At 51.5% G+C, this 27601-nt stretch overlaps 13 protein-coding genes across 13 annotated transcripts; 6 read left to right on the top strand and 7 right to left on the bottom strand.

The window, feature by feature from the left end:
• Nucleotides 1-182: 182 nt before the first annotated feature.
• CC77DRAFT_938525 (hypothetical protein) lies at nt 183-1448 on the bottom strand (the record flags this gene model as incomplete). Its single annotated transcript, XM_018534617.1, has 2 exons — nt 183-1196; nt 1287-1448. 2 exons carry the CDS (start codon nt 1446-1448, stop codon nt 183-185), a joined length of 1176 nt encoding a protein of 391 aa, XP_018384718.1.
• On the bottom strand, nt 1287-4549 carry CC77DRAFT_991414 (hypothetical protein). The gene is made up of 2 exons (XM_018536351.1): nt 4419-4549; nt 1287-4361 (listed from the first exon to the last, which is right to left on the bottom strand). Exons 1-2 carry the CDS (start codon nt 4537-4539, stop codon nt 1711-1713), a joined length of 2772 nt encoding a protein of 923 aa, XP_018384717.1. The 5' UTR covers nt 4540-4549; the 3' UTR covers nt 1287-1710.
• A 173-nt stretch (nt 4550-4722) lies between these two features.
• On the top strand, nt 4723-5612 carry CC77DRAFT_1032065 (CT20-domain-containing protein; the record flags this gene model as incomplete). The annotated part of the gene is made up of 2 exons (XM_018526711.1): nt 4723-4900; nt 4948-5612. The coding sequence occupies 2 exons, from the start codon at nt 4723-4725 to the stop codon at nt 5610-5612; spliced, it is 843 nt and encodes a 280-aa protein (XP_018384716.1).
• Nucleotides 5613-6582: 970 nt separating this feature from the next.
• CC77DRAFT_1021438 (fumarate reductase flavo protein subunit precursor) lies at nt 6583-8459 on the bottom strand. The gene has a single exon (XM_018525265.1). It carries the CDS (start codon nt 8336-8338, stop codon nt 6728-6730), a length of 1611 nt encoding a protein of 536 aa, XP_018384715.1. The 5' UTR covers nt 8339-8459; the 3' UTR covers nt 6583-6727.
• Nucleotides 8460-8899: 440 nt separating this feature from the next.
• Nucleotides 8900-11004, top strand: CC77DRAFT_1021437 (PLP-dependent transferase). Its single transcript, XM_018525264.1, has 4 exons — nt 8900-9236; nt 9388-9524; nt 9638-10092; nt 10144-11004. Exons 1-4 carry the CDS (start codon nt 9107-9109, stop codon nt 10880-10882), a joined length of 1461 nt encoding a protein of 486 aa, XP_018384714.1. The 5' UTR covers nt 8900-9106; the 3' UTR covers nt 10883-11004.
• Nucleotides 11005-11054: 50 nt separating this feature from the next.
• Nucleotides 11055-11514, bottom strand: CC77DRAFT_1095799 (hypothetical protein; the record flags this gene model as incomplete). The annotated part of the gene is made up of 3 exons (XM_018529811.1): nt 11055-11173; nt 11235-11318; nt 11374-11514. The coding sequence occupies 3 exons, from the start codon at nt 11512-11514 to the stop codon at nt 11114-11116; spliced, it is 285 nt and encodes a 94-aa protein (XP_018384713.1). The 3' UTR covers nt 11055-11113.
• Nucleotides 11515-12605: 1091 nt separating this feature from the next.
• On the bottom strand, nt 12606-13784 carry CC77DRAFT_156361 (hypothetical protein). Its single transcript, XM_018530336.1, has 2 exons — nt 13077-13784; nt 12606-13027 (listed from the first exon to the last, which is right to left on the bottom strand). The coding sequence occupies exons 1-2, from the start codon at nt 13703-13705 to the stop codon at nt 12649-12651; spliced, it is 1008 nt and encodes a 335-aa protein (XP_018384712.1). The 5' UTR covers nt 13706-13784; the 3' UTR covers nt 12606-12648.
• A 2025-nt stretch (nt 13785-15809) lies between these two features.
• On the top strand, nt 15810-17976 carry CC77DRAFT_156348 (kinase-like protein). Its single transcript, XM_018530335.1, has one exon. It carries the CDS (start codon nt 15991-15993, stop codon nt 17926-17928), a length of 1938 nt encoding a protein of 645 aa, XP_018384711.1. The 5' UTR covers nt 15810-15990; the 3' UTR covers nt 17929-17976.
• A 1144-nt stretch (nt 17977-19120) lies between these two features.
• Nucleotides 19121-20729, bottom strand: CC77DRAFT_1021433 (ribonuclease III). Its single transcript, XM_018525263.1, has one exon. It carries the CDS (start codon nt 20652-20654, stop codon nt 19428-19430), a length of 1227 nt encoding a protein of 408 aa, XP_018384710.1. The 5' UTR covers nt 20655-20729; the 3' UTR covers nt 19121-19427.
• Nucleotides 20730-20869: 140 nt separating this feature from the next.
• CC77DRAFT_1062444 (hypothetical protein) lies at nt 20870-21252 on the top strand (the record flags this gene model as incomplete). The annotated part of the gene is made up of 3 exons (XM_018528520.1): nt 20870-20892; nt 20943-21125; nt 21180-21252. The coding sequence occupies 3 exons, from the start codon at nt 20870-20872 to the stop codon at nt 21250-21252; spliced, it is 279 nt and encodes a 92-aa protein (XP_018384709.1).
• Nucleotides 21253-21292: 40 nt separating this feature from the next.
• Nucleotides 21293-22500, bottom strand: CC77DRAFT_1095794 (Ribokinase-like protein; the record flags this gene model as incomplete). Its single annotated transcript, XM_018529810.1, has 3 exons — nt 22404-22500; nt 22091-22354; nt 21293-22035 (listed from the first exon to the last, which is right to left on the bottom strand). Exons 1-3 carry the CDS (start codon nt 22468-22470, stop codon nt 21293-21295), a joined length of 1074 nt encoding a protein of 357 aa, XP_018384708.1. The 5' UTR covers nt 22471-22500.
• A 343-nt stretch (nt 22501-22843) lies between these two features.
• Nucleotides 22844-24724, top strand: CC77DRAFT_1041378 (adenylyl cyclase-associated protein; the record flags this gene model as incomplete). Its single annotated transcript, XM_018527238.1, has 4 exons — nt 22844-22884; nt 23074-23652; nt 23699-24239; nt 24293-24724. The coding sequence occupies 4 exons, from the start codon at nt 22844-22846 to the stop codon at nt 24722-24724; spliced, it is 1593 nt and encodes a 530-aa protein (XP_018384707.1).
• A 775-nt stretch (nt 24725-25499) lies between these two features.
• On the top strand, nt 25500-26504 carry CC77DRAFT_156105 (hypothetical protein). The gene has a single exon (XM_018530333.1). It carries the CDS (start codon nt 25540-25542, stop codon nt 26248-26250), a length of 711 nt encoding a protein of 236 aa, XP_018384706.1. The 5' UTR covers nt 25500-25539; the 3' UTR covers nt 26251-26504.
• Nucleotides 26505-27601: the final 1097 nt, after the last annotated feature.

Genomic DNA, 27601 nt, shown 5'->3' with positions numbered 1-27601 from the left:
AGAGGGCCTACAAGGCAGCCACACACTTTTTTTTTCGATATAGAAAGTGCAATAAACAGCTTCATTATACAAACACCAGTCTCGTCCACTATTTGATGCTGAAAACCGTTGCTTAGGCTGAAAGCTACTTCCCAAGTCGCATTGTAGGTCCCTCTTGTTTCTCTCGTCTGCCTTCATCTGCATCACAGATATCCCTTCCACCTCACCGACTCGATAGCCTTCTTCAGTATCGTCCCAATCACCCATGACTCTGCCACACCCAAGATTCCCACTGAGAACGCCGTTTCCACCGCCCCCATACCCTCCCAGCCTTTCTTCCCAAATAGACATTGTAAATCAAGGACTACAGGACCATGAACCATAAAAGCCGCGTAACTATACACACTCAGGTCCACCTTCCCTACACTCCAGCGTTTCCCTAAGAAAGACATGCGTGCGTTATAAAAGGCCTTCAAGATCAATGAAGCGATGAAAAAGCCAGCGAATTCGTTAAACAACGCATAAAGTAGGGCGAGCATATTTGGGCCACCGAAAACCAGGGGCATGATTTGAGAGGATGACATGCCGGTACGAGTCAGGTATTGGATGTGGAAGAGACCAATAGAGGTTATGAGGGCGGTGCTTGTACCAATTACCCTTAAGGTAGATGGAGAGATGAACCCTTGGAGTGAACGTCCAGAGCGATGTATGTAGATCCCAGTAGTGTAGTAGAGTACGTATTGTGATGCATAAGCCAGCTGGAGGGATATTGGCCAAAGGGGTCGACCTACGGGATAGTAGAGTCGAATGACGAAGGAGGATATTGATGTCAAGGTGACTGCAGCTAGCACGTGGGTCGTACGAAAGGTGTGTGGTTCCTTGGTTGAGTTGGTAGTGTTTGCCGTAGGTGAGGCTACGTTGATGTTGACAACATCGGACGGTGCTTTAAAGATCGCTTTCTGACTTGGCGACTTATCTGCAAAATGGCTCGGTAGTAGTCCAGCATACAACCCATCAAAGATAAGGAGTAACGCACAGTACCACACCGGCCCCGAAACACCCCGAACAATCTTCAAGCCCTCCAAGACCTCTCTACCAATGTTGACCCAGTCCTCATCTTTCAACCTCCACGCTAGAATCCCTCTAGCAGCCCCCTTCACGATCAGACTAAACATCAGCGTCGGAACACCTAGTCTCTTCCACTTTTCTTTAAGAAACTGATGCCTAGTCTTCTTTCTCGCTGCGATTGATGAGAAGTACGCTGAGATGAGAAAGAAAGTGGCCATGAAGAAAGTCTGGTTGATGACGTTGAAAGTGAGGAGAATGGGAGAGCTGTTCGGCATATATAGAGGCGAGGTATATGGCCATGGACCTGCGCCGCCATAGGGGGTCGAAGAGTGGTGGAGGATAACCAGCGCTGTGAGGCATGTGCGGAGATTGTCTAGAGCGTGCGTACGTTGGTTGGCCATTCCGGAACAGGTTTCGGAAACAAGTAAAGCACTAATGTGATTATACCTGAGAACATGGCGAATGCTGCCTCTTATGTCTTGCTGTATTACGAGTGTATGGTTGTTGTTTTAGTGACAGGTGTAAGCAGCGGAATATACACGCGTGTGAAAAGTGGGGCTGTTGCCTTGCCGTATGAGACGGAATAAACCAAACGGAATAATCTTGCGGATTGATGATAGACTCCTCGCATAAAGACGATTACTGGTTGTAAGCCTTCTGCAATCAAGCAAAATAACCATTCATCTCCATTGCGACTACTAACCGCTCCATGGAGTTCTCTTCAACGGTGCCTCTTCCTTTCCCGTAACCTTGCTTGCCTGTTAAGCCCCGGCACACACTCAAAAATACTCTTATCTTTCCCCTAAGCTTCGCGTAAAGAGCTTCGACGCTTTCCCCACCCTGTTGCGTATTTGAATTCTGCATCTTGGCGAAGAGGAGTATGTGGTCAAAAATCTCTTCCACGAGAGCCATGATCTTGCGTTGTCGTCTGCGGAGCAACAGCGCAAATAGTATACTGTCTAGGCATTTGTCATGGGTATCGCGCAGAGAAGCGACGCCTTCCGTGACACGAACCCCTAGTTCCCCCGCGAGGTCTTCCTCGTGTAATCGGGTCTCCACTGTTCGAACAAAATTGTCAAAGTCGTCCCACGGCTCTGTGATACCTGTCTGGAAGACGTAGTTTGTGAGCGTTATAACAAAATGATATGCCTCGGTCCTGAATTGACGAGCGTTGCTGTCTGCATACCTGCGTGGCAAATGTGAGACGACAAAGAGCATGCGCAGAAGTCGCAACAAGAATTTGAAGATGTAGTCGTACTTTTCCAGAGAAGTACTTGTGATCACCAAGTTCAGAGGAGCTGGTGCTACGTATTGCAAACGTAAAAAGTCAAGCGCGTGTAACGCGTCAGGGTCCATGACTTTCTCTTGTTCGGCTTCAGTGAGGTTGCGGATGGCAAAATTGAGCTGCCCAGGAAGCTCATCGTTGTCCCTGTTATTGAGAAGCGTCGTAGGTGCGACGATCGCTTCAGCGCCTAGCGTTGACTGATAGAGCGTGGAAGAATAGTAACTTTCACTGAGGACGCCTCGTAATGCTAATCGGAGCTCTGAGCTCGCTGGTGGCCACGACGTTCGTGAACCTAGTTGTAATCCCATGTGTACTCCGCTACGCATCCTGCCTTTGTGACGTTCGGCACTCTCACGGTCAGGGTCAAACAAGGCAGTTGCCAGTAGAGACGAGAATACACCATCGCCAAGAAGGTGATACTGTCGTTGAAGAGATAAGTGAAGCCGCAGCTGATGTGAACGGAAGAACAACCGGATAGTGGCTGCGTTAACGAGTTTTGCTTGCGCTGTGATGAGTGGACGAAATGATAGAGTAGACGCCAGAGACATGGGCGGCGAGAAGGTGTTGGTGGCAACCCCGCCATCTTCGTCTGCATTCTGAAGTGTCCTCTCCATAAGAAGTTGCAGCTCATCTGGTAGCGCTTGAGAGGACCACTTGGGAGCTTCATCCATACGTTGAATAGATTCCTCGAAGTATCGATCCAGGGACTGGGAGTTGTTTGGAGCTTCTGTCGCAGATTCTAGTGCAGATGGTGTCAAGAGAGAAGGTGCCATATCAGTCGAACCTGTACTAAAAGCGAGAAGTGCTTGTCTGAGCCTCTCTTCGTATGCTTTTGCTTTGGATGCCAGTATCTCAATGTCTTGCCATTGAAAGCCCCACTCCATGTCCGGAGGCTGAACTGCCAGCCCATCCAGGCGAGCCAGCGGATGATCTGGATGTTGTGACTTCAAGAAACGAAGACTATGGCCTGTCTCAAATATTGTGTTGCCGTCTTCTGGAGAAATGAATCTTGGCATCATCTCAGATCTGTAAGTGTAGTCAAGTGTGAGAGCATCAACAGACGTGTCTTCAACAGTTACAAAGCTGCCGCGCTGCCAGATAGGTACAGACGCTTGCTCTTTCCTTATGCCCATCCATTCACTGAGAAGCTCCAAGCTTGGTCTAGCTACCTGGCTAAGCACCTGACACGATAGCTGACGAAGCTGTTCGTCTCCTTCTTCTAGCTCAAGTAGACGGTGGTGTAGTATGGATGACAGTTGCTCGTTGGTTTTGGCATGTTTGACCGCGTCTACCATGCGAGCGACGTGTATGAGAACGTTGCGAGGTCTAGCAAACTGGTGCTGAAGCTGCATGAGTGAGCGGATCTTGGTAAACTGCTTTCCTAGGGTGTCTTCTAGACTTGCTAGGATGCTCGAGACTGAAGTGGCAAGAGCAACCTTTGCAGGAATAGACGTGGCTGAGGCAAAGGTCCGTTCTGCGAAAGACCGCAGATAGAGGAACGTGTTGCCGGTATGTGTAAAGTGGGTGATCAAGCTCTGAGCTGCTTGCAGACTCAGTCCCGAGGCTCGTCCATGCAGTATGGCGGGTTGAAAGGTCTTCAGCTTTGCGTTGAACTGGAAGAGAATGGATGAGCGGCCCAGACCAAGATTCCAGAGTGACTGTAAGAGTACATCCCCCTTGAGTACGCGTCCAGCACTGGTTTTGCCCTCGTCGCGTATTAACGTTGCATCAAAAGCCTCAGGCCCCTGCTCGGTCATGTATGGTGTTCGGCTTTGGACATGACTTTTCTTCTCAAAAGACTCCCACGTGTAGAACAAAACATCTTTGTTCGCAGGCCCCAGGTCAAGTGCGATTTTCCAGACGTCTTCCTCGGGCTCTAACGGTGGTGTATCGATGGAAATGCTGGAGTCGTCAAAACTATCGAGCTCTGGCAGAGGTCCGAACTCGAACGTGTCGAGATCGGGTAGTCGAAGTTCGCGTTCGAGGTCATGTTTTGGTGCATACGGATGGTCGAATCTAATTGAGGAGACTGTGGCTGGTCAGCGACGCGTTCACATGTTCATGTTGAAAAGACGCGACAACCCACTGTCTAGCTCCAAGGGAGCAAAGAGTGACGATTCGTGCGAATCGGCATCGTCAAAAAAGGAGGGCTGCTGCCATAAGCGATCGGTACTGAAGACATTGTGAATCGAATCGCGCGCATCCATGGCAGTGGATGTTGAGTAGTGGACAGTGAGGGGTATGACGCGCCATAGTTTTGGCGATTCAGCCCTACGCGCGACCCTTGCAGCTTGCACCTTCCGTCACTGTACCCGCAACTTCGCGACTTCGCGTTTCTTTACCTCTAAATCCCTTTTTTCTCCCGCACCAACCATCAACATTCTCCCAAAATGCCGCCCCGGAAGAAAGCAAAAGCGAGTGCAGCTTCAACACCGCTGCGCGACACACAGCCCAGAACACCGCAAGATTCTGGCGTCGTGCAGTCGCAAGATGAGCTGCTTAGCGATCCTTGGGCTGATGAGCAGGAGACACAGCTGCTGAAGAGCATGATGAAGTGGAAGCCAACAGGTACAGCCCAATACACGCTATTCACCAATCACCCATTGACGTCACAGGCATGCACAAGCACTTCCGCATGATATCCATTCACACCGACATGCGCTCGCACGGTTTTGCTAGCGACGACGCACCTCATACGCGCATTCCCGGTGTGTGGAAGAAGCTATCGCAACTATACGACTTGGACGCCCTCGATACACGTGAAAACGAGTTCGCTTTCTCCGAAGACCCTGATCCCCTCGACCCCGAAGACGCGAGCAACATGCCCGAATTCGAATTGCCAGAAGACGAATACGGCGAGTTGATGTGGCAGCAGCGTTTCCATCGCGAGTCCTCTACCACGGCCTCGTCGCCACCCATGATACCTACTCAAGAATACAGGGACCTCTACGCGCCAGGCATCGGTCTACTCAAAGACCTGCCCGATAGCGTACGTTCGCAAAAAGCCGAGAGCGTAGCTGAAGCCACGCCCGTACCCAAGAACGTAAAAGGCACAAGGGCAGGCAGGGCGGCAAAGAGTGCCAAGGGAACCAAGGCTGGAGCTAACGCTGCGAAGAACAGTAAGGCTCAGAGCACCGTGTCCGAGTCCGCAGAAGAAGAAGACGAGGACGAGGACGAAGAAGAATCTAGTGCCGAGTCTGAAGAAGACAGTGCGCCTACCACTCGCCGAACGAATCGCGCCAAACCAAAACCTGCGCCCAAGAGAACTAGGAAAAGGTAATCAACGGAAACCCCGACTCGACCACAGCCAGCCATGGATGGACCACGACAGGAAATGCTCGACCAAGTCTTCCACTACATATGGGGGGAAGAGAAACCTCTCACAGAGCGACCCGAGAACCTTTCGGATACCTCCGTCCGTACGGTACTCAGTTGCCGGCTCGTCGCGCGTCGCTGATCTAGGTCTCGTTGCCCTTGGAACGTATGGTAGCTAGGGTCCTGGCCGGGACGAGCTCGACAGGAAGAATCCAGTAACACAATATTTTGTGCACTTGCTGCACAAATCCAATTAGACAAAGCACTCTCAGGTTTATCCTATTCAACCAAAGTGCCTTGATGGTACCTGGTTTGAATGGGAACTATCAGACTTGGGCCGCGCCTCACTTGAGACTTTCTTCCAAGGAGGGCTAGAACACCAAAGATGCGGATATCCAGCGCTCGATGAAGGCGAGTATTCTTGGCAGTGTGTTCAGATGGAGAGCGAATGGACTTTCCCCAAGATCACGGAGCCATTTGCGGAATCTCATGTCTGGTTGGAGAGTTTTGGAAGTCTGTTGCTTAGTAACAGCGCGTCGTATTGCGCGATCTCAGGCGAGAGGATAGTCGCGATACCAACTGGCGCCTTCCGCGTGATTTGTTTGAGTGCTTCTCTCCATAACATCTGAAGCGTGTCGCTATCACCAATACCTGCCACCCAGGCGGACTGTTCTTGAACTATACCGGTCTTAAAGCACTGGTAAATCTTCAAGATATGGATGGTAGACTCTCGAAGAGCCCAAAAGAAACGAGCTACGGACGCGGTCATCCTGGTTTTGCTATTTTCGAGCAAACGGAAGAAGATGATTTATTGGGGGTATGCCCTAGCAAGCATGCGGAGAAGCTCGTATCTGCTAGTTTGCACACTCAACACGGCAAAATTAGTGTCTTCAGGAGCATGAGCTGTTCACTTTTCTTCACAAGTGGCTAGCTGGTACAAATTCAAAGAGACGGGCGCATCTGTCCATCTACTAGATAGACATAGTTCCTTGAGATCTTGAGAACTATGTAGCCAGTATAATTGTGTATTGTTCAATGATGTTCGATGTCCCCAATCATGATGGTCCAAATCCATATTCATTACAAGAGTGAAAGAATCCCTGGCCGCGGCGACAAAACCGTTGGAGCATATCCAGTAGCAGCTACTTTCGCAGCTGCAGTCCCTGCCCTTCTTCCAAAAACTGCTCCAGAGGTCAATCCACTGCCTCCAGGGTAGTTGCCATAGAACAACCCGCCAAGCATCTCACCAACACAAAACAACCCTGCAACCTCCCTATCAGAGTTTGAAACGACGGCAGTGGTCTTCGGGTTCACAGCCAGTCCACCAAAGGTAAAGGTGACACCACAGCATACTTTGACTGCCATGAATGGGCCTTGATCGAGTGGTAATGCCCAGTTCGACTTCGCTAGTACCAGCTTCTTTTCGGATGACTGCGTAGTGAGACCGTCCTTTATCGCTGGATCCCATTTCCTGTCAGGATTTTCGATCTGCGATGCATACACAGCTTCGTTGTATTGCTTCACTGTCTCAACGAACTGATCTGGAGCGTTCAACCCCGAGTCTTTAGCTAGATTCTTTGCCAGTTCTTCGAGTGTGGCACCCCAAACCTTTTGCACTCGTTCATCCCTGTACTCTTCATCGCGTAACCACGGGATCGTGCGCTGATCCCAGACTTGGTATGCCACACTGGCTGGCTGCTCATGTATAGCGCGTCCAAATTTGGCATACGTGTAATTACGCATGTCGACACCTTCATCGACAAAGCGCACTCCGTTCGTGTTGACCATTAGACCGAGAGGGTAGCCGGATTTTGTGAACTCGTTCGACACTTCACGGTCGCCACTGTTGGCGGGAGCATTGGCGTCCCAACAAGTAGAATGGCATCCAGACCAATTACCCGCTTGCCTGGCATTGACGTCCCGGATAGCAAATTCAAGAGCCTCGCCAGTGTTGAACGGGGTACCACGAACGCGTGCAAGATCCCAATTTGGCCCGAGATATTGTGAACGCATACGTGGGTTTGCTTCGAAGCCTCCTGCAGAGAGAACGACAGCCTTCGCACTGACAAGTGTGTCTCCGCCCGAATGTTCTACTATCACACCCGTAACAGCACCAGTTGATGAAGTGACGATGCTTTTAGCAGGCGTAGAATAATAGACTTCAACCCCGTATCTTCGAGCTGAAGCCTGATGGTCCGCAATTAGACCCTTTCCTCCATCCTGAGTCATAAGTGCCATGCCACCCCAAAACTTGTACCTCCCATCGACCTTGTAAGCCTGACGATTGAACGATAGTTGGTATCTGATCCCATTCTTCGCAAGCCACTTTACAGCTTCGTTAGACTCTTCGATCAGCACCTTACTCAACTCTGGATCTGAACGCCCTAAACACACACGCTCCATATCTTTCTGAAAGTCTTCTTTTGTATAAGGCTCCATATCGATGAGTTTTTCTGTTTCTGCATCTACGTTGTTGACGATGGGCAGGAGGTCGCTTGTACCGTCGTGCACAGTCCGGAACGCGCCCGCCGTGAAGTAGCTGTTGCCTCCTGCCCATTCTTCAGGAGCCTTTTCGATGAGGACAACTCGACGGGCTCCTGACTCTGCAGCGGCAGTGGCGGCAGAGAAACCTGCATTGCCACCACCAATCACCAAGACGTCGATGTTCGGGGATGATGTGAGTTTGGCCATTATCGTCGTTGTTCAGGTGTGAAGCGGTGTAGGGCGATGTGACTGTTCCCCCAAGTCTAGCTGGGTTTATATCTTTGCGCAGGTTGGGACTAAGCGGAATGGAATGTGGTGAGGACCGATGTGCAGCCGATATGCGCGGTCCCCATCTTGCTATTCATCAACGGTTGTAGGGCGGGAATAAGAGCGGGTTGATCACTATCACTTTCGCTACTTAAGTACGCACGAGAACCTAATACTTCCTGAACTCTACATATACCAGTCGTTATAGACACAATCGTACTTTTCTATGTTGAGATAGCACCAAAACAAAAGACGGTGTACCTCGAAGCAAGTATTTAGGACTTCCAGTGTAGTGTACCTAAGACTTAGAATACTGCTTATATTTCGCGACAAGCTCTCTAATCTCTGGGACCTTTCGATTGGAACACAGAAGCATGGAATAAACAATTGAAGTTTGAAACCCAGGTATGTTGAATGACGCGTTTTTGGTAAAGGTGCAACCCAGCAATCTTGATGCTGTGCTTCTAAGGTTGACCACGTCAGACCCACAAAAACATCCGCTTCTATCCGCCAGCAGCCCCGATTGGTCAATCGCTCGTCCCCGACGCTACACTACGCCCTACAAGCCCAGTATGGATGTATGCGCCGAGCCATTCCAGAGAAACAGTCACCGTTCAACATTGAGTCACGTCTCAAATGTGTATATAGTCGTGGGTGTCTCACGCAGCTTTTCATGTTCCAGATAACATCGTCTACACAGTCTGAGTCATGACGTCAAGCTCAAAGAATGGCGCATCTGCCGCCCTGGAAATCAAGACAAAAGATGGTGTCAAGTTTGGAAAGGAGTTGAGGGAGAAGGAGTTCTTGTTTGGGAACGGATTCTTGAATTTAAACCATGGTACGTTAACATGTCTTATCTCATCCCATAGTAAGAGGTATCCATTCGCCGAACCAGTGTTCATGGGTGCTCCCTTATCATGATGTCGATACCTTTACTCCAAAACAATCTCCCTCCAAGTCTGGTGTACACGAGGACTGACGACTATCAGGCTCTTTCGGAACATTCCCTTGCATAGTTCGCGATGCCATGCGCACTTTCCAAGACGAATGTGAAGCTCAACCAGATCCTTTCATCATATACAAATATCCCCAATACCTTGATCTGGCTCGAGAAGGCATGGCTAAGGTAAGCCGATTCTCTCTGCTTTGGAAACGTATTACTTTGTCTCAGGCGGTCGCCTAAGACACCTCTAGTCCAGACGTATCACTGAATCGACCGATCTTACTAAAATATTGTAGCTGCTTAACACGCCTTCTTCAACGCTGGTGTTTGTTCCTAATGCCACGACCGGTATTAATACAGTTCTTCGCAACATTGAATTTCAACCCGGCGATCATATTCTTATCTTCAGCACCATTTATGGAGCTTGCGAGAAGACTGTGTCACTCATCACGGAGACTACTCCTGCAGAAAGTGTCAAAATCGGGTACACATTCCCCGTTGAAGACGACTGGCTACTTGAGGAATTCGAAAAGAAGGTCAAAGAAGTAGAGAACAAGGGCGGAAAGGTAAAAATCGCAGTCTTCGATACAGTAGTCAGTATGCCTGGGGTCAGGATGCCATTCGAGCGCTTGACGCAGAAGTGTAAAGAGCTCGGAGTCATGAGTTGCATCGACGGGGCTCACGGAGTTGGGCATGTCGAGATCGATCTAGGAACATTAGACCCAGACTTCTTCGTGAGCAATTGCCATAAGTCCGTCTCGCCTCTCTTCTTCATCTTTGCAAACCCACTGACCGTACGTAGGTGGCTACACGTTCCCCGCGGCTGTGCAATCTTCCACGTCGCAGACCGGAACCAAGGTATTATACGCAGTACCCTTCCGACTTCTCACGGCTTCATACCGAAGGGCGAAAAGCCTGTCTCTCCCTTCCCAAAGCGGACTTTCGCCCAGTCTCACGCCCAGCCGGGCATCGAACAAAACTCCTCTGAACAATCAGCTTTCACCAAGTCAGCGTTCGTTGATATGGAGAAGCCCGCCTTTGTTGCCAACTTCGAGTTTGTGGGCACCATTGACAACAGCCCGTACTTGTGTGTACCCACAGCCCTAAAGTGGCGAGAGAGTATCGGAGGTGAGGATGTTATCAGGAACTACTGTCAAACCCTCGTTCGCCAAGCTGCCCAACATGTTGCGCAGGTCCTCGGCACCGAGGTCATGGAAAATAGCACTGGTACACTCGGACGGTGCTGCTTGTCCAACGTGCGCCTACCGATTTCGCTCCCTAAAGTTCAAGATGTCGCGACCAAGCATGGAATTGATAAAGAAGATGTTGGCATCATGGTGAGGGACTGGATGAAAAAGCTAAGTTGCGAAGAGTACAGCACTTTCATCATGATCTACTGGTACGGTGGTGTTTGGTGGACGAGGTTGAGCGGCCAAGTGTATCTGGAGATGAAGGACTTTGAGTGGGCTGCCGAAACGCTCAAGGACATGTGTGCGAGGGCTGAAAAGGGAGAGTGGGCTGTTCCAAAGACCAAACTTTAGGCCGTAAGATGGTGTTCCGTGAAGAAAAATAGATGTAGTTTTGAGGGAAGATCATATTGCTACGGCGAACAATTTACCAGTATCCGATAAGTATTCGGCAGATAAAACGCCATCAATCATCCCAATTCACTTCCTGGTATCATGATTCTCTGAATTGCACGACTTTCTAGGTCTCACAGATAAAAATGGCGCGCACCGAGAGAGCCGAAATATCATGTTCGAGTCCGTTACTTACAAGGCGTAACGCGACTTCTCACGGCATTTGTCGAATACACCGCCGCAGTCCTTGCACTGATTATACCAAGTCAGTCAAATTCAATCTAACAACTCGTAGTGCTATTCGAAGACTTACCTCATGGCCTTGGGAGCGGTACACATGGCAAACATGCTCAACACAGGTCTGCTTGCAACCAGTCTGTCCTTCAGTATGACCGTTCTGCACGCTCGTCAGTATGCATCACACCCCATATTCAAGCTCTTTGTCCTCTTACTTTGATACAGAAGTCGAAACGTTCGAAGCAGAAGTCGCAGTTCGCATCACGAGCTACGAGTTTTTCGCCTTCATTCGTAGTGGACACAGTAGATGCTGTGATGGCGGCGGCAAGTGCAAAGAATACGGTGATGGCCTTCATGATATCCAAGTTTTTGATATTGTTGAGAGCGCTTCGGAGGTGTGCAAAAACGAGTGTTTGTCGAGAGTATATTTCTGATGGAGTAGCGATGTGAGAGGGCGCTGGCGATCAAGATGCTTGATCCAGTAAGTAGAGTGTAAGAGAAAAGAAATATTGTTGCGCACGAAGAGTGTTAGAGAAGTGTCAAAGGCGGTTGCGGCGATTGACGAGTGGGTTTGGGAGATTGAAGAGTCGAAGAGGCACTCATTCGCCTGGTGAAGGCGCTTTACCTGGGTACACCGGATCTGAGTGTGTGCGCGTGTTCACTACGCAAACGCTACTGTTGGCTGCCTTGAAGAGAGACTTGCATCGATTTCCCGTCTTAATTGGATGTGGCTCTGATCCTCATACCCAATGTATGGAATGCGTATGGTTGTAACGGACGCAAATAGCAAAGTGTAAAGACTGGGGTCGGATGTCTGTGGACAAAATGATTCGATGGCAACAAATATCAGAGTACAGCCACTTCACTACAGCAAGTCAGCCCTTTTCGAGTTCCATATAATTCATACAAGAGAAAATTCTCGCGGCCACCAAGCGTCGTATCCCAAGACACTTACAGCGTTGTTAAAAGCCACTGCTGTCTCGAGCCAGTCAGCTGTCTAAGCATGATGGGACCTGCCAAAATCGAAAGAGTTCTCAATTAGGCTGGGTTGCAAGACTGGGAGTAAGGAGAAGAAAGTCTTCAATCCGGTGTGAGCTAGTGGCAAGCTCTGCTGATTCAGACGGAAGCGCGTGCGTATTCTGTATCACCCGACTAACGGTTGCAACCGTGAGATCGATGGTGATTGGAAGAAAGAGAATTGGAGAATACGGGCAGAGCGAGAGACAAAAAGCTCCTTCGATAATACTGAGTTTTCCTTTGTTTTACTTGCTAGATATGCTTTTCTATCGCACCGCCGAGAACAGATATGACTTCATCACCGGGATGTTGCAGGAAAGATTGTGGAAGGAGCTGGCTCCATCACCACCAGAATTATGTACAAGATGTAAAAGGGAAGGGGTATAGCAGCGAACGTAATCTTCGTAGTAGTTCAAACCTTTGATGCTAGCTCTTGGTAATAGTAGGACGAATGAAAGCACCAAAAATAGGTATTAGATGGTGCGAACACCACGTGCCTGTTCAGCTCGCACACGCCTCCTGTACTGGTCACGGTACTGAATGCGACCGTATGTTCCAAACCCGACGGCTAGGAAGAAGAAGAGGGCCCATACTGATGTGACGACAAGACCGATCGGGAAGAAAGCCAATGCGGTTCCAGGGATGACAAACGGTGCAGCCGAAGAAACGGCAGCGGATGCGGATGCTGCTGCTTGGGGGTCTGCATTGGTGGGAGCGGTGCCTGCCTTAGAGAAGATGCCATTAACGAAGGATGCCTCCTGGGAAGAGAGGGTAGTTTCGACGTCTTGACCAGTAGCGGGGTTTCGCGCAGCGAGGTCGATTTGTGGGATGAGAAGGGGCTGTAGGGATTCTCTGCAAATATGTTAGTTCCGAAGCATGTTGAGAGAAGACGACTACTTACTGGGTCATGGCTGAGCCCATCAAGTTCTCATTGATCCGCCCAACATACATGAGGACCTTCAACTCCGTCATAGTGTTGATGTCCTGCCTCTCGACTAGCATACCATCACTGACCGGCCAGTTGAGGTCGCGCTTCGTGAAGTTGCCTTGCATGTTCTGCACAGTCGCGCCAAGGTACGAGAGTGTCATACTGACATCGGCTGCGGTTACGCCAACCCACGGGTTGATGGGAGCTGATACATTATACATTCGGAGCTCCGCCTGAAAGACACCCGTCTTGTTGTCGAGGAAGGGTAGGTTGTAGCATACAGCAATTCCGCTCGGGTTCGATGCTTGGCCGTTGAGGTTGCTCAGCGTACTCATACATGCTTGCTTTGTCTGTTCCTCCCACTTCGCCTGATCCACACCCGACGCATCGCCAGTCGCGGGTGTGAGCGATGCTAGTGGCGCTGTGTCTGCCGCGTTGGCGTCTTGTCTTTGTGTAAGGGTTGCCATGAGTTCTGCATCCCGTCGAAGTACCTCCTCCACGTCCTGGCCTGGTTGAAGAAGGGCGTTCACTTGAGGGCCCTTGAAAGCAGTTGCGTGTCCAGCAGCAAGCAGAGCGCCTACAAGAGCGTTCTTGAAAAACATGGTCGAAGTAGTATTAGTCGACACCGTGATATTAAAGTCGATAGTGCGAAGGTGGCCGTGCTGCCCAGCAGCTTACTAGAAAAAGAGTGGCGAACGAAGAAAGAACGACGATGGAAAAGTCAATCACTGCTCAAAAGAAACGGGCATTAGAAGTGTCATTAGCAGAAGCGAATTAGAAAAGTCGGACACGAGAGCATGAAGAAACGCGGTGTGCGAATCACGGCTATGGGTGGATCGGACGAGGCAAGCTCGCAAATGGCGTGACTCAGGTCGGGCACCAGACTCGAAAAGCAGCACCAAGACTGGCTTGAAGCTCCATAACAGAGTTGAGACGGGTTCTGCTTGAGGCTGTGACGGGTGGCACCAGACATTTCTATGCGTTGATCCTGGGGCGACTAAGGACAAGCTTAATTTAGCATAGTTGAGCCGCATTCAGTGGGAGCCAACCAAGCTCTGGCCTGGAGATCGAACCGTTCGGGAGTGGAGACGCACTGGGCATGACGATGCTCGGCCCCTTGAGACAATTGGTGTTGAGGTCTGGAGTCAAGCAACCATGCTAAAACTAGGGGCGCTTCACATGTGCGCTAGTCTCGCACGTGACACTAATCTCCGAGCCAATGAGCGTTGCTCGTGCCGTCTTTCCCGGCTTTTTGGTTTCACCCTCAAGCCGCCTAGAAGTCGATGTCCTTAGTTTTCCATTGCACCAGCCTCTACTGCGATATGTGCGTATATGGGGTTTCTCTCCGGTGTGGCTTCCGGCGCTTGCCTCCTCAGAAACAAGCCATGTTGACACAAGTAGCGGCCGCTGTCACCCCCTAATGGGCATGTCCGCCCATCAGAGTTATCGTGATATGCTCACTGGAGGGATACCTACAGCAATTCATCGCAATACACATTCGTAGCTCGCCTCGGCCAGCCAAAAGCTAAGAGCTAATCGTTCTAACTTGTCTCGCTGTGACTGTCCCGCCTTCTGGGAGCACATGCTTCTGCCCACCGATACAGGACTTTGACCTTTGCATCTGGCTTGTATGTGCGATGTAAATGTGGTGCGCAAAATCTCCGTAGCTGTAAGGAGGGATAAGTACATGGCCTGCTATTAGCAGTCGACAGCGCTATGAATCTAATTTAGTAGAGGACATATGTTAGAAGTTACTGGTAGTTAAGGTGTAGGCGTTTAGATATGCGCATCATAGTTATGTTCTTAGGGATAATGCGACTAGGAAGTTAGTAGAATTAAATTGGAAGAGGTATAGTGGTATTGCGGGTGGTGGGGAGGAGGAGGTATGAAACCGTAGTTCCAAAGGAGCAAGACACTCGCGCTGATGCAGGCGTGTCGCCTGGTCACACAACATCTGAACAACTGTACAACATCGACCGCATTTTCAATACCGCCTGATGGACCCAGCCGCTTACGGCTGTGGAGGCACGTCACTCCCGAAGCCACACGGAGATAAATTATTCCCTGTCCCGATGCCGAGAAGAGACGGTGAGCTGCCGAACCTCGTGTCCTTCTGGCCCTCCCGGCAGAGACCTCAGCGAGAAGCTCCTCGGTATCGCCTTCTGCGCCAATAGTTGTTCTTCGTGTATCAGAGCACGGAGGTTCTGTGTCCTGCTCTCGTCACTTCTCGTGTGCTCTTGGTCCTGCAGCAACCTAGCGGCTTTGTCGCGCAGCGCTGCGCATAGTCAGGCACACTGCAGACCACACTTACTGGGTACGGGACGGATCGCGCGCTTCATATCAGACTGCTCGATGATCTGGCACCATACGGGAAAGTATGGGCTGCGAACATATGCATACGCTACGCCTTTGACGATGAAGGCGACTCTGAGGTGGCCACGTTCGCCTGCATACAACTAATCCACATAGGTGCGCTCGTGCCCAGCGTGCATTCGCCCAACACATACACCCACTGTCTAAGGCCATATATTGTCATCCTCCACTAATGTTTGGCGAAATGCGGGCGAGTAATTGCCAGCACATCAAAAGCCTCTAGGCCTTTACTGGGAGCAGCCTTATTTGGGCTCGCTGGAGTGTAAGCGGTTGACTCTGCCCGAAGAGTGCCGCTGTACTTCTTCTGCAGACCAGGGCACCTGGACCCAAGTCGTCCTTCAAGGCTTTCACGTTCCTCGCTCTGTTACGCTGATACTTCTTGTTTCTTTTTCTGCATATTGTCACGAGCCCATACGAGGCAAACCTCCAGTCGCTGCAAACATCTTTCTCTGATCTACGGCTCTCTTCGTTGGTCACGCTTTTCGCCTGACTTGGGCTCCATCCGCTCTACGCCATGCAACACGCATCGAATTCCCCGTGGCGGACGCCTGCGATGCAATACCCCAAACCCCAATACAGTCTACAGCATACCATATCCATGGTCAATCTCCGCGATGATGATCAGTCGTGGTACAAAGGCCGTGAGACTGAATCCCCTACTACCTCGTCGGTCTCGTCTGCCACCAGTCGAAGCACAACACCAACAACCACAAACAACAACCCATGGTCAAACGTGATGGTTAGCCCAGCTTCCACATATTCCAACAAGTCGACCGACTCCTCGTCCCCAAAAGGTAGCCCAAAACATACCCCGCCTTATACCAGCCGATCGACAACACCTATTGCTCCCCAGCCAATAAGGGTGATCAATCCGGTAGCAGGATTCGCGCCCATGTCTCCACCTCCTCAAACTCCTGGGGAGTCGTTCAGAAATGGTGACTACCCAGGCTCACCAATGAATCCATATCGACAACCTGTCGCTCCATTAGTACCATTGGTGAATGGATACATCAACACCTCTATTCTATCATCTCAGGGTCAGTCTCTTTCTGGATGGTTCTACGAGCTCGTACGAAAGCAGGGATGGGATGCTGGTCTCGTAAAGAAGATATGGCAGTGGACATTGTCTAACCCTAGGCTCGCAATTTTGTTGTTTGTCTGCGACGATGTTGCGTCATGGCGTCAAGCCTCTTTCTTTGATCTTCGAGATGAGAGCTTGCCGTTCCCGGAGGATCGTCTCCAAGGCATTGTGGGAAATGCACGCAAAGTCGTTGGGGAGCAGTGGCGCGCCACATCCAAGGAACTACCACTGACGGGCGCACATGTCGACTTCACTGCACGAGAAACAGTACCCCTACAGCATATCAGTCTTATTCGATCATCGCGCAATTCTGAAAAGAGCGTTGACTGGGTTCGGATGCAAGGTAACAGCGATGATCGCGTGCTAGTGCGAAAGCGCTTTGTTACTGCTCGTGCCTCTCAAAAGACTGCGCTCTTGGACCAGATAAACAAGTTCAAGCAACATGAGCATAAGAACATTGCAAAACTGCTTTGCTCATACTCTCAGCCAAGCCATGTTGGAATCGTGACGGAGAAAGCGCAATACACTCTGGACGACTACCTTGCGCTACCTGGGAGCGACCCGAACCGCTCCAAGTTGTTAGTGGACTGGATGTATGATCTGTCCTCTGCCCTTGAATATCTTCATTCGCAATCTATTTGCCACCGGAGCATTCGACCTCGCAAGATCCTAATAGACGGTGCTCGCATTATTCTCGCTCCTTTCGACATTGGACAGAGTATCGACACATTCAGTCCGACTATGGCGAACTCTCAACGCCTAGACCAGCTTCACATGTACTTCCAGGATCAGTCTTACGTCTATGCAGCGCCCGAAGCGATTGTCTCACGTGGTAAAAGAATGGCGGACGTGTTCTCGCTCGGCTGCGTGTTTCTATCGATGATGACGGTAGCACAAGGCCAGTCACTATCTGTGTTTGCGCAATATCGGGCAGCATCCACCCAGGATGCCTCATACCATGCACACCTCGACCGAGTCGCAAGCTGGCGAAACAGACTGCATGCAGCGACCACTTCGAACCTTAGAAACGGACTGGTCGGATCTGGCCGGAAGCTAAGACAGTTGAAGGCGGAATCCGAGTGGCTGACCATTATTGAGAAGATGCTCTTACCCGGACCAAAGGATAGAATAAAGATGAGATTTGTTCTGGCGAGTCTGGGTAGCGGTAAAGCTACTGGAGGAAGACGACGTAGCTTAGATGGTGGTGGTTGCAGTGGGCAAGCAGCAGCATCTCTCGGCGTAAATGGTGCATCAACTGCGACGTTGGTCGATATTTCGGAGCACCACGCGCCGCGCAAACCAGAACTAAGCGTCTTCGATGGGTACTTCCAAACCCAGACCCGCAGGTTAGAACCGGCAGGTGGCTGGTAAAGAAGATGTCGAACCTCGAACAGTATGTCAAACAAGAGCTTACGCCAAGGTGATACTTGGCGAAACATGTTAGACATCGACTTCCCAAGTTCTCGGTCAATCGGCACGTCGAAGCCGGATGGTTGGTATATGAAACTTGACAGCTCGGAGAGAGACGGAAACGAATCTCAACGAGGACGAGTCGGAAACGTATCCCATAACGATGGGCCAGGTACCCTTTTTTACCTTCTTCTTATCTTGTCCGTTCTGAATTTGGGTCGGACCTTTGATACCCCTTCTTGCGACCCCGCTCTTGGAAGACTTTCTTGTTCGTTGCTTCTTTCTTTGTGTTTTCACCTCGCTTGGTAACATGCTTGTCAGTGGATGTACCCAGCGTGCATTTTAGAAGAATGATTTTGAGCTGCGACCACATCAAGAGGAGGATGTTCCAAAGACTATAATGATGAGTTACATGTATAGCACCGTGCTAGTCCCTGATTCCATTGCACGCGTTTATATCCCAGATATCTTCAATGGAATAGTCTCATTAGCAATGACTTTGAGAGCGCGCCCAGTTACAGGGAACAACAACAGTTTCGCCAGCATAGTCTTGTTCTGAGAATGTTATGCTAGTGTACAAATATTGTTCCATGTTCAATTATCACCCAAACGCTATGATGCATCCTGAAGATTATAGCCATATTTTACAGGTATCTACCGAGAAAGCTCCAGATCGCGAACATCTTTCGAGGAAGACTATCACCAGCGATGCAGACGGGAGCTTGTTTCTCATATGGAGATGTTGGTATTATACTGCTCCCTTCACCGTCCCTCCTGCTTTCTTATCCTCTCATCGTGCCTCCTGCTCTCGTCTTTTCGTTCTTCCTCAAGTAATCGACGGAAAGGACTCAAATACGCAGCATTTGCGGTAGCATTTTTATCTCCTTCATCAGTCTCTTCATCCTTCTCCTCCTCTTCAGCAAGTTTCTTCTCCCACTGCTCTGTCTCTCTCTCTCTCTCTCTCTCTCTGACGATAGTGCCAAATTGTAAGGCCGTTCATACATGGGCCCCGCAAAAGAAAGAATCTGACTACTTTCCCAAGATTGAATCTAAGCTACAGTGTCACGCACATGGGTCAGTTCAGCTTGCACCTTGTTTGCAAAGAGTCGCACTGTCGTCAATATGAAATAGTGCATCAAGAAAGGCACGGATTGACAGGTACTGGGTATTGTGATGCAACATTTCGTCTTATATTGTACACATTGCGGATCATCGTGGTATCCTCATGTCACATATGATACATGCGCACTGCTGCTGGGTGCGCCGGCCTTGAACCCTCAACGTGGCATAACGTGGCGTAAATCTTCCCCTCCTCTCCGGCCTTCTTCCGACACAGTTCTTTTTCTCCCCTCCCTCGACTATTCTTAATTTGTACAAGCGAAGAGTATGCTGTGCGTCCATGCCATCCATGTCCAAAGTAGATGCTCTACAACTCCAAAGTGTGGTTAATGCCGTATATCTTACACAATAACCTCTCCGTGGTCGATGTGGTTCGGCCGCCACTTGCTCGTATCCAACTCGCCCTCCATGCTGCTTGGGACGGTGACTTCGACTGGCTTGTAGAGGTACCATGCCTTTAATGCTGCTGCCGCTGCCCGTGTCCGGGCCTCGTCTAATGAGCTGCCTGACCCCTCTCCTAGCTTATCCTTTCCACTGTATACGCCAACCACGAAGACGGGATGTCTGCTCAAACGACCGGTTTCTGAAATTAATCGGGCGACGGGTGCTTCGAAGCCTTCCCGCGCACATAACCGTGAAAGGTCGCGAGTGGGCATCCGGAAGTCGAAGATTGTGCTGATATCGAGATGTCGGCTGAGGAAGTGGTCACGGAAAAACCGCTTGACGAGCGGAGAGCCAATGTGTACGTGCATGGCACCGATGAGTGCTCGAACAAAGGATGAAGCGGCCTCTTCCAATGGCACTGGTGTGCTCTGTAGCGCGTGTGGGCTCGGTGCGGCATTGTTGGAGCCAAATTCGTCGGTTTTCATGATCTTGTGGGTGGTAGTGACATTCCACTTCCAGGGTGCCTGTCGTCTCAACTCGGGTGGCAGATCATCACCCGACGGTATTCTTTTGAATTGTAGTAGGCCGGGATCGACCTCACCACCCGGTTCGTCGGCGGCCTCAATGCCCCATTCGCTTGCAATTGTGGTGAGGGCTCTCGGGCCAATGTAGGCCTCTACTGCAGCGAAGACGACGTCTGTTGGCAGACGGGGATAGTTGCACAGAAGCCACTCGGAGGTGTAGTAGCCAAGCAGCTGGCGTCCGAGTATGGATAGTGAGGCATTATTGAAGGCGGGGTTGGGGTCGGCGGAGGGGTGTACGAGGGTTCGTGCGAGGGTTTGGAGGGGGAAGCGAGGCGGGAGGGACAGTCGACTTCGCAGGGCGTGTAGTTTGGTCGAACGCTCGGCGGCTTTGGGATGTGGGGAGGGCAGGCTCTCAAGCTGCCGTGACTGCTTTCTTGACTTGTGTGTCGATGGTGTGCCAGCGTTTGCTGCAATCTCGAGTTCCAACGCCCCGTCGTCTGGGACTGCTGCTGTGCTCTGGAGCCTAGCCTGTATCCGGTGGCTATGAGGTATGACGCTTCTCCGTACATTCTTCGCCGCAGTATATGGACACGAGGGCCGGCGTGGCGAGGGCGCACCCAGCAGTTGCGAGGCGCATCTTTGTATGGGTATCCGCTTCATTAAGGCAAAATCCGAGAGAGGAGGGCAGAAGAATCAGGACGGCGGAGTCGGCAGCAGCAGCAATTGGCCCGGTCGTGTGTTCACACAGGTCATGATCGCGACTGCCAAAGAATTTCCGCCAAGCTCGGGGCCCGTGCTAGCCCTACCATGCGACTGCGACCTCACGGCAGCTCCGCAGACAGCATACCCCACGAACCCGCACAACCACTTTCACCATGGGCGGAGGAGGAAAGATCCCGTACGAGCCGACTGCCAATTGCGTGCCAGTGCAGAATTGACGCCCAGCAGATACCCCAAGCACGTCTGGTCGCCGGCTGGTGGTTGGTACGCCCAGCCAGCCAACTGGAAAGCCAACACGGCCGTCGTAGGCCTCGCCCTCGGCAGCATCGTCGGCATGGCCTGGATGCTCAGCGCAAACCGCGAATACCGCGACAAGATGCCCGAACGCCACCGGTTCTTCCCCAGCCGATAGTACGACCTGCACTTGCACCCTTAGCCTACGCATGCATGCTAACCATGGCACAGCTGGAGCAAACAGATCAGGGAGCATGAGCGGAAACAAGACCAGAACATCATCGAGAGGACAATTGAGGGTTAGATTGGAGATGAAGCGGGGGTATAGGAAGCAGCCAACGCGACTAAGGCTGTACATAACTAGCCAGCCGCTGCTTGAAATCTGAAAGCCTGTCTTGGACACCAACACCGTTCCACGTTTCCCCGTCCCCTGACTGTGAGAGAACGGGCATGCCTATCTGCTCAATGGCAAAGCTCGCCGAGATGGTCCCCCAGATCGCGGCTTCCTCGAGATTGTCTGGTGCGCACAAGGAGCCACCGCGGAGTAGGCCAACCGCCAGACCTCCCAGAAAACTGTTGCCTCCTCCGGTCGGATCGGCTACTTTCTCTGCTGACTGATGGTATGCAGGCATCCATTTACGCAGTCCTCTGCGCATTACCAGGCAGCCATCTTTCCCACAACGTACGACAACCCCGCCATTGCCGTCACCAACTCCACTGTCCAGCCACTGACTACACAGCTTCTCAATTGTTCGGAAGTCCACAAACTCCTTTCCGTCCGTGTTCCTGCCGAAGAAGCCGCCAAGCTCTCCGTGGTTCGGACTGACCACATCAACATACTTGAGCGCCTTTAGGCAATTCTCGTACTCTGCGGGTGTGCATAAATCAGGAACAGGCTCCCAGATAAACACGGGGCGTCGAACATCAGTCGAACTGGAACCCTGTTTGCGTAGTGCAATGATGTTCTCGATCAGATCGATGCAGCGTAACGGCGAACAGATCAGATGAAATGACTTGGACCATAGTAGATCGGTACCAATCAGACTTTCGTGGTCTACGCGCAGCTTCGGCGTCAAGTATCGAAATGCTTCATGAGATTAATAAGACTTTGAATTATTCATAGGCGACACATGGACATTTACCTCGATGCTCATTTTCGCCAGTGTAACCATTCCAGCCTCGCGTAGTCAACCGTTCAGGCGTTTTGCGTACTAGCACACCAGTTCTCCATTGCGCGATAAAGTCGCGCAACTCAGGCGGAAAATCAGATCCGCAATCTACAATCCAGCCCACGGATTCCGACTGTGGTGGAGGGGAGAAGATACGCGCGCCCAAGGCCGAGTACGACCCTGCTCCTCCGACGATGTCCTTGACTGTAGGCTTTGGCGGGGGAAATTCGATCTCATCTTGGTGGTTTCAGCGGCTTGAACGCGTTGAAAATTATTACATGCCTACCTATGATGAACATTCCCAGAGTGCAGAAATCAATCTTGTCATGGTTTTCAGCATGTTGATTAGCCATGTTGGATGCTTGCACACTGCCGTGTGTAGATCGCAAGGTTGATAGCATGCCGCTGACGTGCATGTCTCGAACGGACCAGGCTTGGCTGCAGACGGCTAGCGCCATGTGGGCAGCCGTGGCCATGCGTCTGGAAAGCTGACCCTTTGAAGTTCTGCCTGCCATTGTGCTTTTGAAACCAAAAGATATCCTGCTGTGTTCATAATCTAGACAGGGCGAATTCCCGTTGTCTGCTTGTAGCCTCCCCTCTCCACAGTACGAATCAGAGGCGCCGAACAAGCTGCAGCGTGCCGTGGCTGCCCCTTCCCCGAGCATTCAAGATACCTGTCCGCATACAGGTGCCTTCCCTACAAACGCTGAGACGCGCCTTCTCCACATGGCGAACAACATGAATAACCTCACGACGCTGATCAAGCGGTAAGTGTCTTTCCTTTGTAATCACGACCTACCAGCACCCAAACCTACCGCCCTATAACACTCTGCGCATCCCGCTACTCTGCAAGAGCGCCCCACGATGGCCCCCGAGCCCGAACAAGCACACATCCTCGGTCGACATGGCCAGATTCGCGTCACAACGGATAATGTACTAACGTCTATGGTCCGTAGACTCGAAGCTGCTACCTCGCGCCTTGAAGACATCGCTAGCACCGCTCTGCCCAACAACGGAGATGGAGCCGCAAGCCTCAATGGAGCCTCCGCTGATGCTACTCCAGGCGTCACAGCGGCAAACACGAGCGCCAACACCCCAAAACTCGTCGCGGAAAGCGCACCGCCCGCAATTGAAGCTTTCGATGAGCTGGTCAACTCAGACTTGAAGAACTGGCTAGACCTGAGCGGAAAGCTGGGAAGCGTCATCGAAGGCCAGTCAAAAGCAGTCGAGGGAGCCTTCGCCGCCCAGCGCCAATTCCTCTTCATTGCGAACAAGGCTAAGAAGCCTGACGACCGCACCCTGATGGAGCTTCTCAAGGATCTCCAGGCGAGCATGGAGAAGACAGACGAATTCCGACAGAGCAACCGAGACCCCGCGCTCAAAGACTCCGTCTCCATGGTTGCTGATGGTGTTGGCTCCCTTGGATGGGTTACAATTGGCCAGGGCGGAGGTATGAAGCCTCACGAGCACATCAACGAGCTGTTTGGTGGAGCTCAGATGTACGGCAACAAGGTCCTTAAGGAGTACCGCGACAAGTATGGTTATCCACCCCCCTACTTGAGGCAGTGCTGACAGATTCAGGCCCGACGGTGACGCCCATGTCAAGTGGGTTCAGGCTTACTACAAACTGTTCAAAGCTCTCGCCGAGTACGCAAAGAAACACCACGCTACAGGCGTAGCCTGGAACAGCAACGGAATCGACGCCAAAGACGCCGCAAAGGAGATCTCCTCTGCACCCCTCTCAGGCGCGTCGAGCGTTCCTCCTCCACCAGCTCCTCCAGCAGGAGGTGTCCCACCACCACCCGGTCCCCCACCACCGCCAGGCCCTCCGCCGCCACCAGGTGCCGCGCCCGTTGCTAAGAAGGCCGCGCCCGATATGAATGCCGTCTTTGGCGATCTCAACAAGGGCTCAGACGTCACAAAGGGGCTCAAGAAGGTCGACCCAAGCCAAATGACACATAAGAACCCGTCGTTGCGAGCGAATGCCACAGTCCCCACGCGAAGCGATAGCACCGGCAGCCTAAGGAGTAAGAGTCCTGCGCCGCCCAAGGCTAAGAAGCCAGAGAGTATGCGGACGAAGAAGCCACCGAAGAAGGAACTGGACGGAAACAAATGGATAATAGTATGTGTAGCTCAGATGATATGTAGTAAGACTTGTCGCTAACTCGTGCCCAGGACAACTTCGACTCACCATCCGAGACAATCGAGATCGACGCCGAAATCAACCACTCCATCCTCATCTCCCGCTGCAAGAACACAACCATTCGCATCAATGGCAAGGCAAATGCGCTTTCGCTCGATAACTCCTCCCGCACATCGCTCATCATCGACTCGCTGGTGAGCTCCGTGGACGTGATCAAGTGTCCCAACTTTGCGCTACAAGTTCTCGGCACTCTCCCCACCATCCTGCTCGACCAAGTTGACGGCGCTACCGTATACCTCTCCAAGGATTCGCTAGCAACTGAAGTTTTCACAAGCAAGTGCAGTAGCATAAACATCAATCTGCCCACCGAAGACGACTACGCCGAGAACCCGTTGCCTGAGCAGATCAGGAGCTATATCAAGGACGGCAAGCTTGTTAGCGAGATTGTAGAACATGCTGGTTAGACGGTGTTTTCCGGCGTGCGTTCTTGAAGAGGAACCTTGAATAGTCACCACATTGTCTGCAGTCGGTTGCAGCTTGAACATGTTGAATTGCATAGCTAGCACGACCGATGTCGACGAGATAGGCAGTCTTGTGTCTGTAGGATAGATCTGTATAGACCATCTTTGCTATACGCGGAAATCAACCTTCCTCATGACGCTTTTGGTGACTGGTACCCTTCGTTTGGTGCTGCTCAGTGAGATCCTTGAGTTCTTGTCATGCTTAGGTAGCGTGAATTCCGTACCCGTGCCAGTTATTTACCGACGATCATGGCCTTACTTTCTGGCTGCGGCGCACCCTCGGCATCTACTGCGACGATGTGCCATTGGAACGAACCGAGCACGGGTTGTATCAAGTCCCATGACACAACCTTAGAAAGTACGAATCTGGCGCGCAATCGATATCATAGACAAACAGGAAATAGATCCTGCTGCCTTCAAGGTGAGAGACGCAAGTGGGGCCACGGCGACACAAACACCAGCCTGCCCGCTCTCGGCTTCAGGTAAAGGTGTCAGTAGCAGGCAGTGGCATATATTGACCTCGCTATCTAATAACCTCCCGGCTTCCTACCTCAACATCTACCAACCCGTCAAAACCCAACAATATCACAACAGAATGACCAACATACCCATGATGTGCCTCGCAGAGATAGTCTGTGAGATCCCTCCGTCGTCGCTCTACTCTGAGCTGCCAATACAAGAACGACTAGGTAAGATCCACCCAAGAGGATGTGAATCTTGCCAGTGCTAACCTCATATCTACCACAGTCACCGTGGGCATGAACACCAGTGGCCTGTCGGTCAATGGACCGGCAGTTGTGCCTAACTCAACACAGGCCACGAAGATTAGCAGGGTTCTCGCCGCCTATCACGGTGTAGTACCTCAGAGCAAGCATACGGTTGTTGTCGGGATGCACGCAGACCGGAATGATCAAAATAAGGCTGCCGCGGTGTTCCGCACGGCAAGAGAGACGGTTCAAACTGAGAAGTACGGTCCGAATTCCTTCATTCAACAGTTCATCCCCGGCAAGGTGAGCAGCGAGAACTTCCTCGTTCAACAAACCAACTTCAGTATCGAAGCAAAGGCGAGGGAGCTTCAACCACCAAACGAGACACAGGCTCAGACCGATACCCGCACGGCGGAGCGCCAGGCCTTCCTCGATGCAATGGCATCGGGGGAAAGGCTCTGGGTGAACACATACGAGTTGGAATACCGAAAAACTGTCGACGCGCTCCCGGCCGCCAGGGGTCTTGAGAGGAAACGCCTAACCCGAAAGGCTGAACTCTATCATAGGATGAAAGATAACCCTCCACGATGCGCAGTCGACCTGAACACACTACACTCACGGCAGCAGTGTGACCAGGCCAAGATGATCCCGCTCGGCCTGCGAAATTGGGAACTTATCCTGGACTTCTGGCAAGCGACCATCACCGACGACATACTCACATCACATCTTGAGAAAGCTTCTAACGTGGTTGACATCCGGTAAGTACTCTACTTTGTGACCCATGCATGCGAACTTCTTCCACATCACTAACTGCTGACAGAAGAATGCTTGAGAGAAACAACGTACCAGATTTCAAAGACATGCAAGGCAATCTCTGGATCAACGCTTGTGCGTTGATCGACCTGCATATCGTTGGACCTAACCAGTCCAAGAGGCGGGAAATGCTACTTGACGACTGATCGCGCCGCATGGCGGCCTATGATCTCGGATCCTAGTCAGACAAGAAGTCCACCTATCTGACCAGGATCCGCGCACTGCACATCGACTTGAAGTTCCACGAGGATCCAGAATTTGGTACTTGGACAGAAACTCCAGTGCTTATTCCGGGATCGAAGGGCCGCAAGCGCCCGATGGAAGAACAGGGCCTGGGCAGCATTTGAGGTCGGAAGAGATGGCGTTCTTCTGGGTATATAGCGCTAATCCAAATGTGGGTTAGCACTCATGGGAGTCAGAACGCTGGGAGCAGAAGCTTTTGGACGACTGTACAGTCATGAATCAAAGACATGCAGTGAAAGAACTCGAGCTATGCGATCAACTGGAGTACCCTCTAGTATCTAGGACTATACCGTCCCGGTCGTCGAATCGATTCGTACCCTCAACTTTCCACTACATTTTCCACAATGTCATAGTGCAACGAGCCAGATACAATCGATGCACTGGTACAAAATAATTAAGTTCTTAAAGCCATCGAATGCCTCCATGAACATCCAAGCTTAGGGAAAGTACATCACTCACACTATTAATACAAACAGGCAGAGGTTTGGTCTTGATCATTGATCAGTTTTTCGTCATCTATATCTACATTACAGGTCCTCCGCATCAACAAAGGAATACGTCAACGAAAGCCAAAACATGTACCAAGGGAATCATCCAGTCCATCCGCTGCACAAACTCTTCTTTCTCCAACACTGTTCATGATCCTGCCAGAGCTTGCTGACGTTTAGTTGTCGCCAGTGTGAAGGTCGGCCCAGTGGGCATCGTCTTCGGCTTGGGTCAACTCCTGGGGGTTACGGCCGGATAGCTTGCCACGTCCACCAGCACCTGCAGCGTTGCCTCCCTTGCCCTTGTGGTGTGCCTCTGGGTCACGTCCGAACAGTTTGGCGAGTCCGCCGGCACCGCCAGCACCAGCAGCATTTCCGCCCTTGCCCTTGTGGTGTGCTTCAGGGTCGCGTCCGAACAGTTTAGCGAGGCCTCCAGCTCCTCCGGCACCGGCAGCATTGCCTCCCTTGCCCTTGTGGTGTGCCTCAGGCTCACGTCCGAACAATTTGGCGAGGCCGCCGGCACCGCCAGCGCCAGCAGCGTTTCCGCCTTTGCCCTTGTGGTGTGCTTCAGG

The sequence above is a fragment of the Alternaria alternata genome (assembly GCF_001642055.1).
Source record: "Alternaria alternata strain SRC1lrK2f unplaced genomic scaffold CC77scaffold_13, whole genome shotgun sequence".
Classification (NCBI taxonomy): domain Eukaryota; kingdom Fungi; phylum Ascomycota; class Dothideomycetes; order Pleosporales; family Pleosporaceae; genus Alternaria; species Alternaria alternata.
Note: the sequence above shows the minus strand (reverse complement) of the source record. Positions and strands in the feature narration are given on the sequence as shown.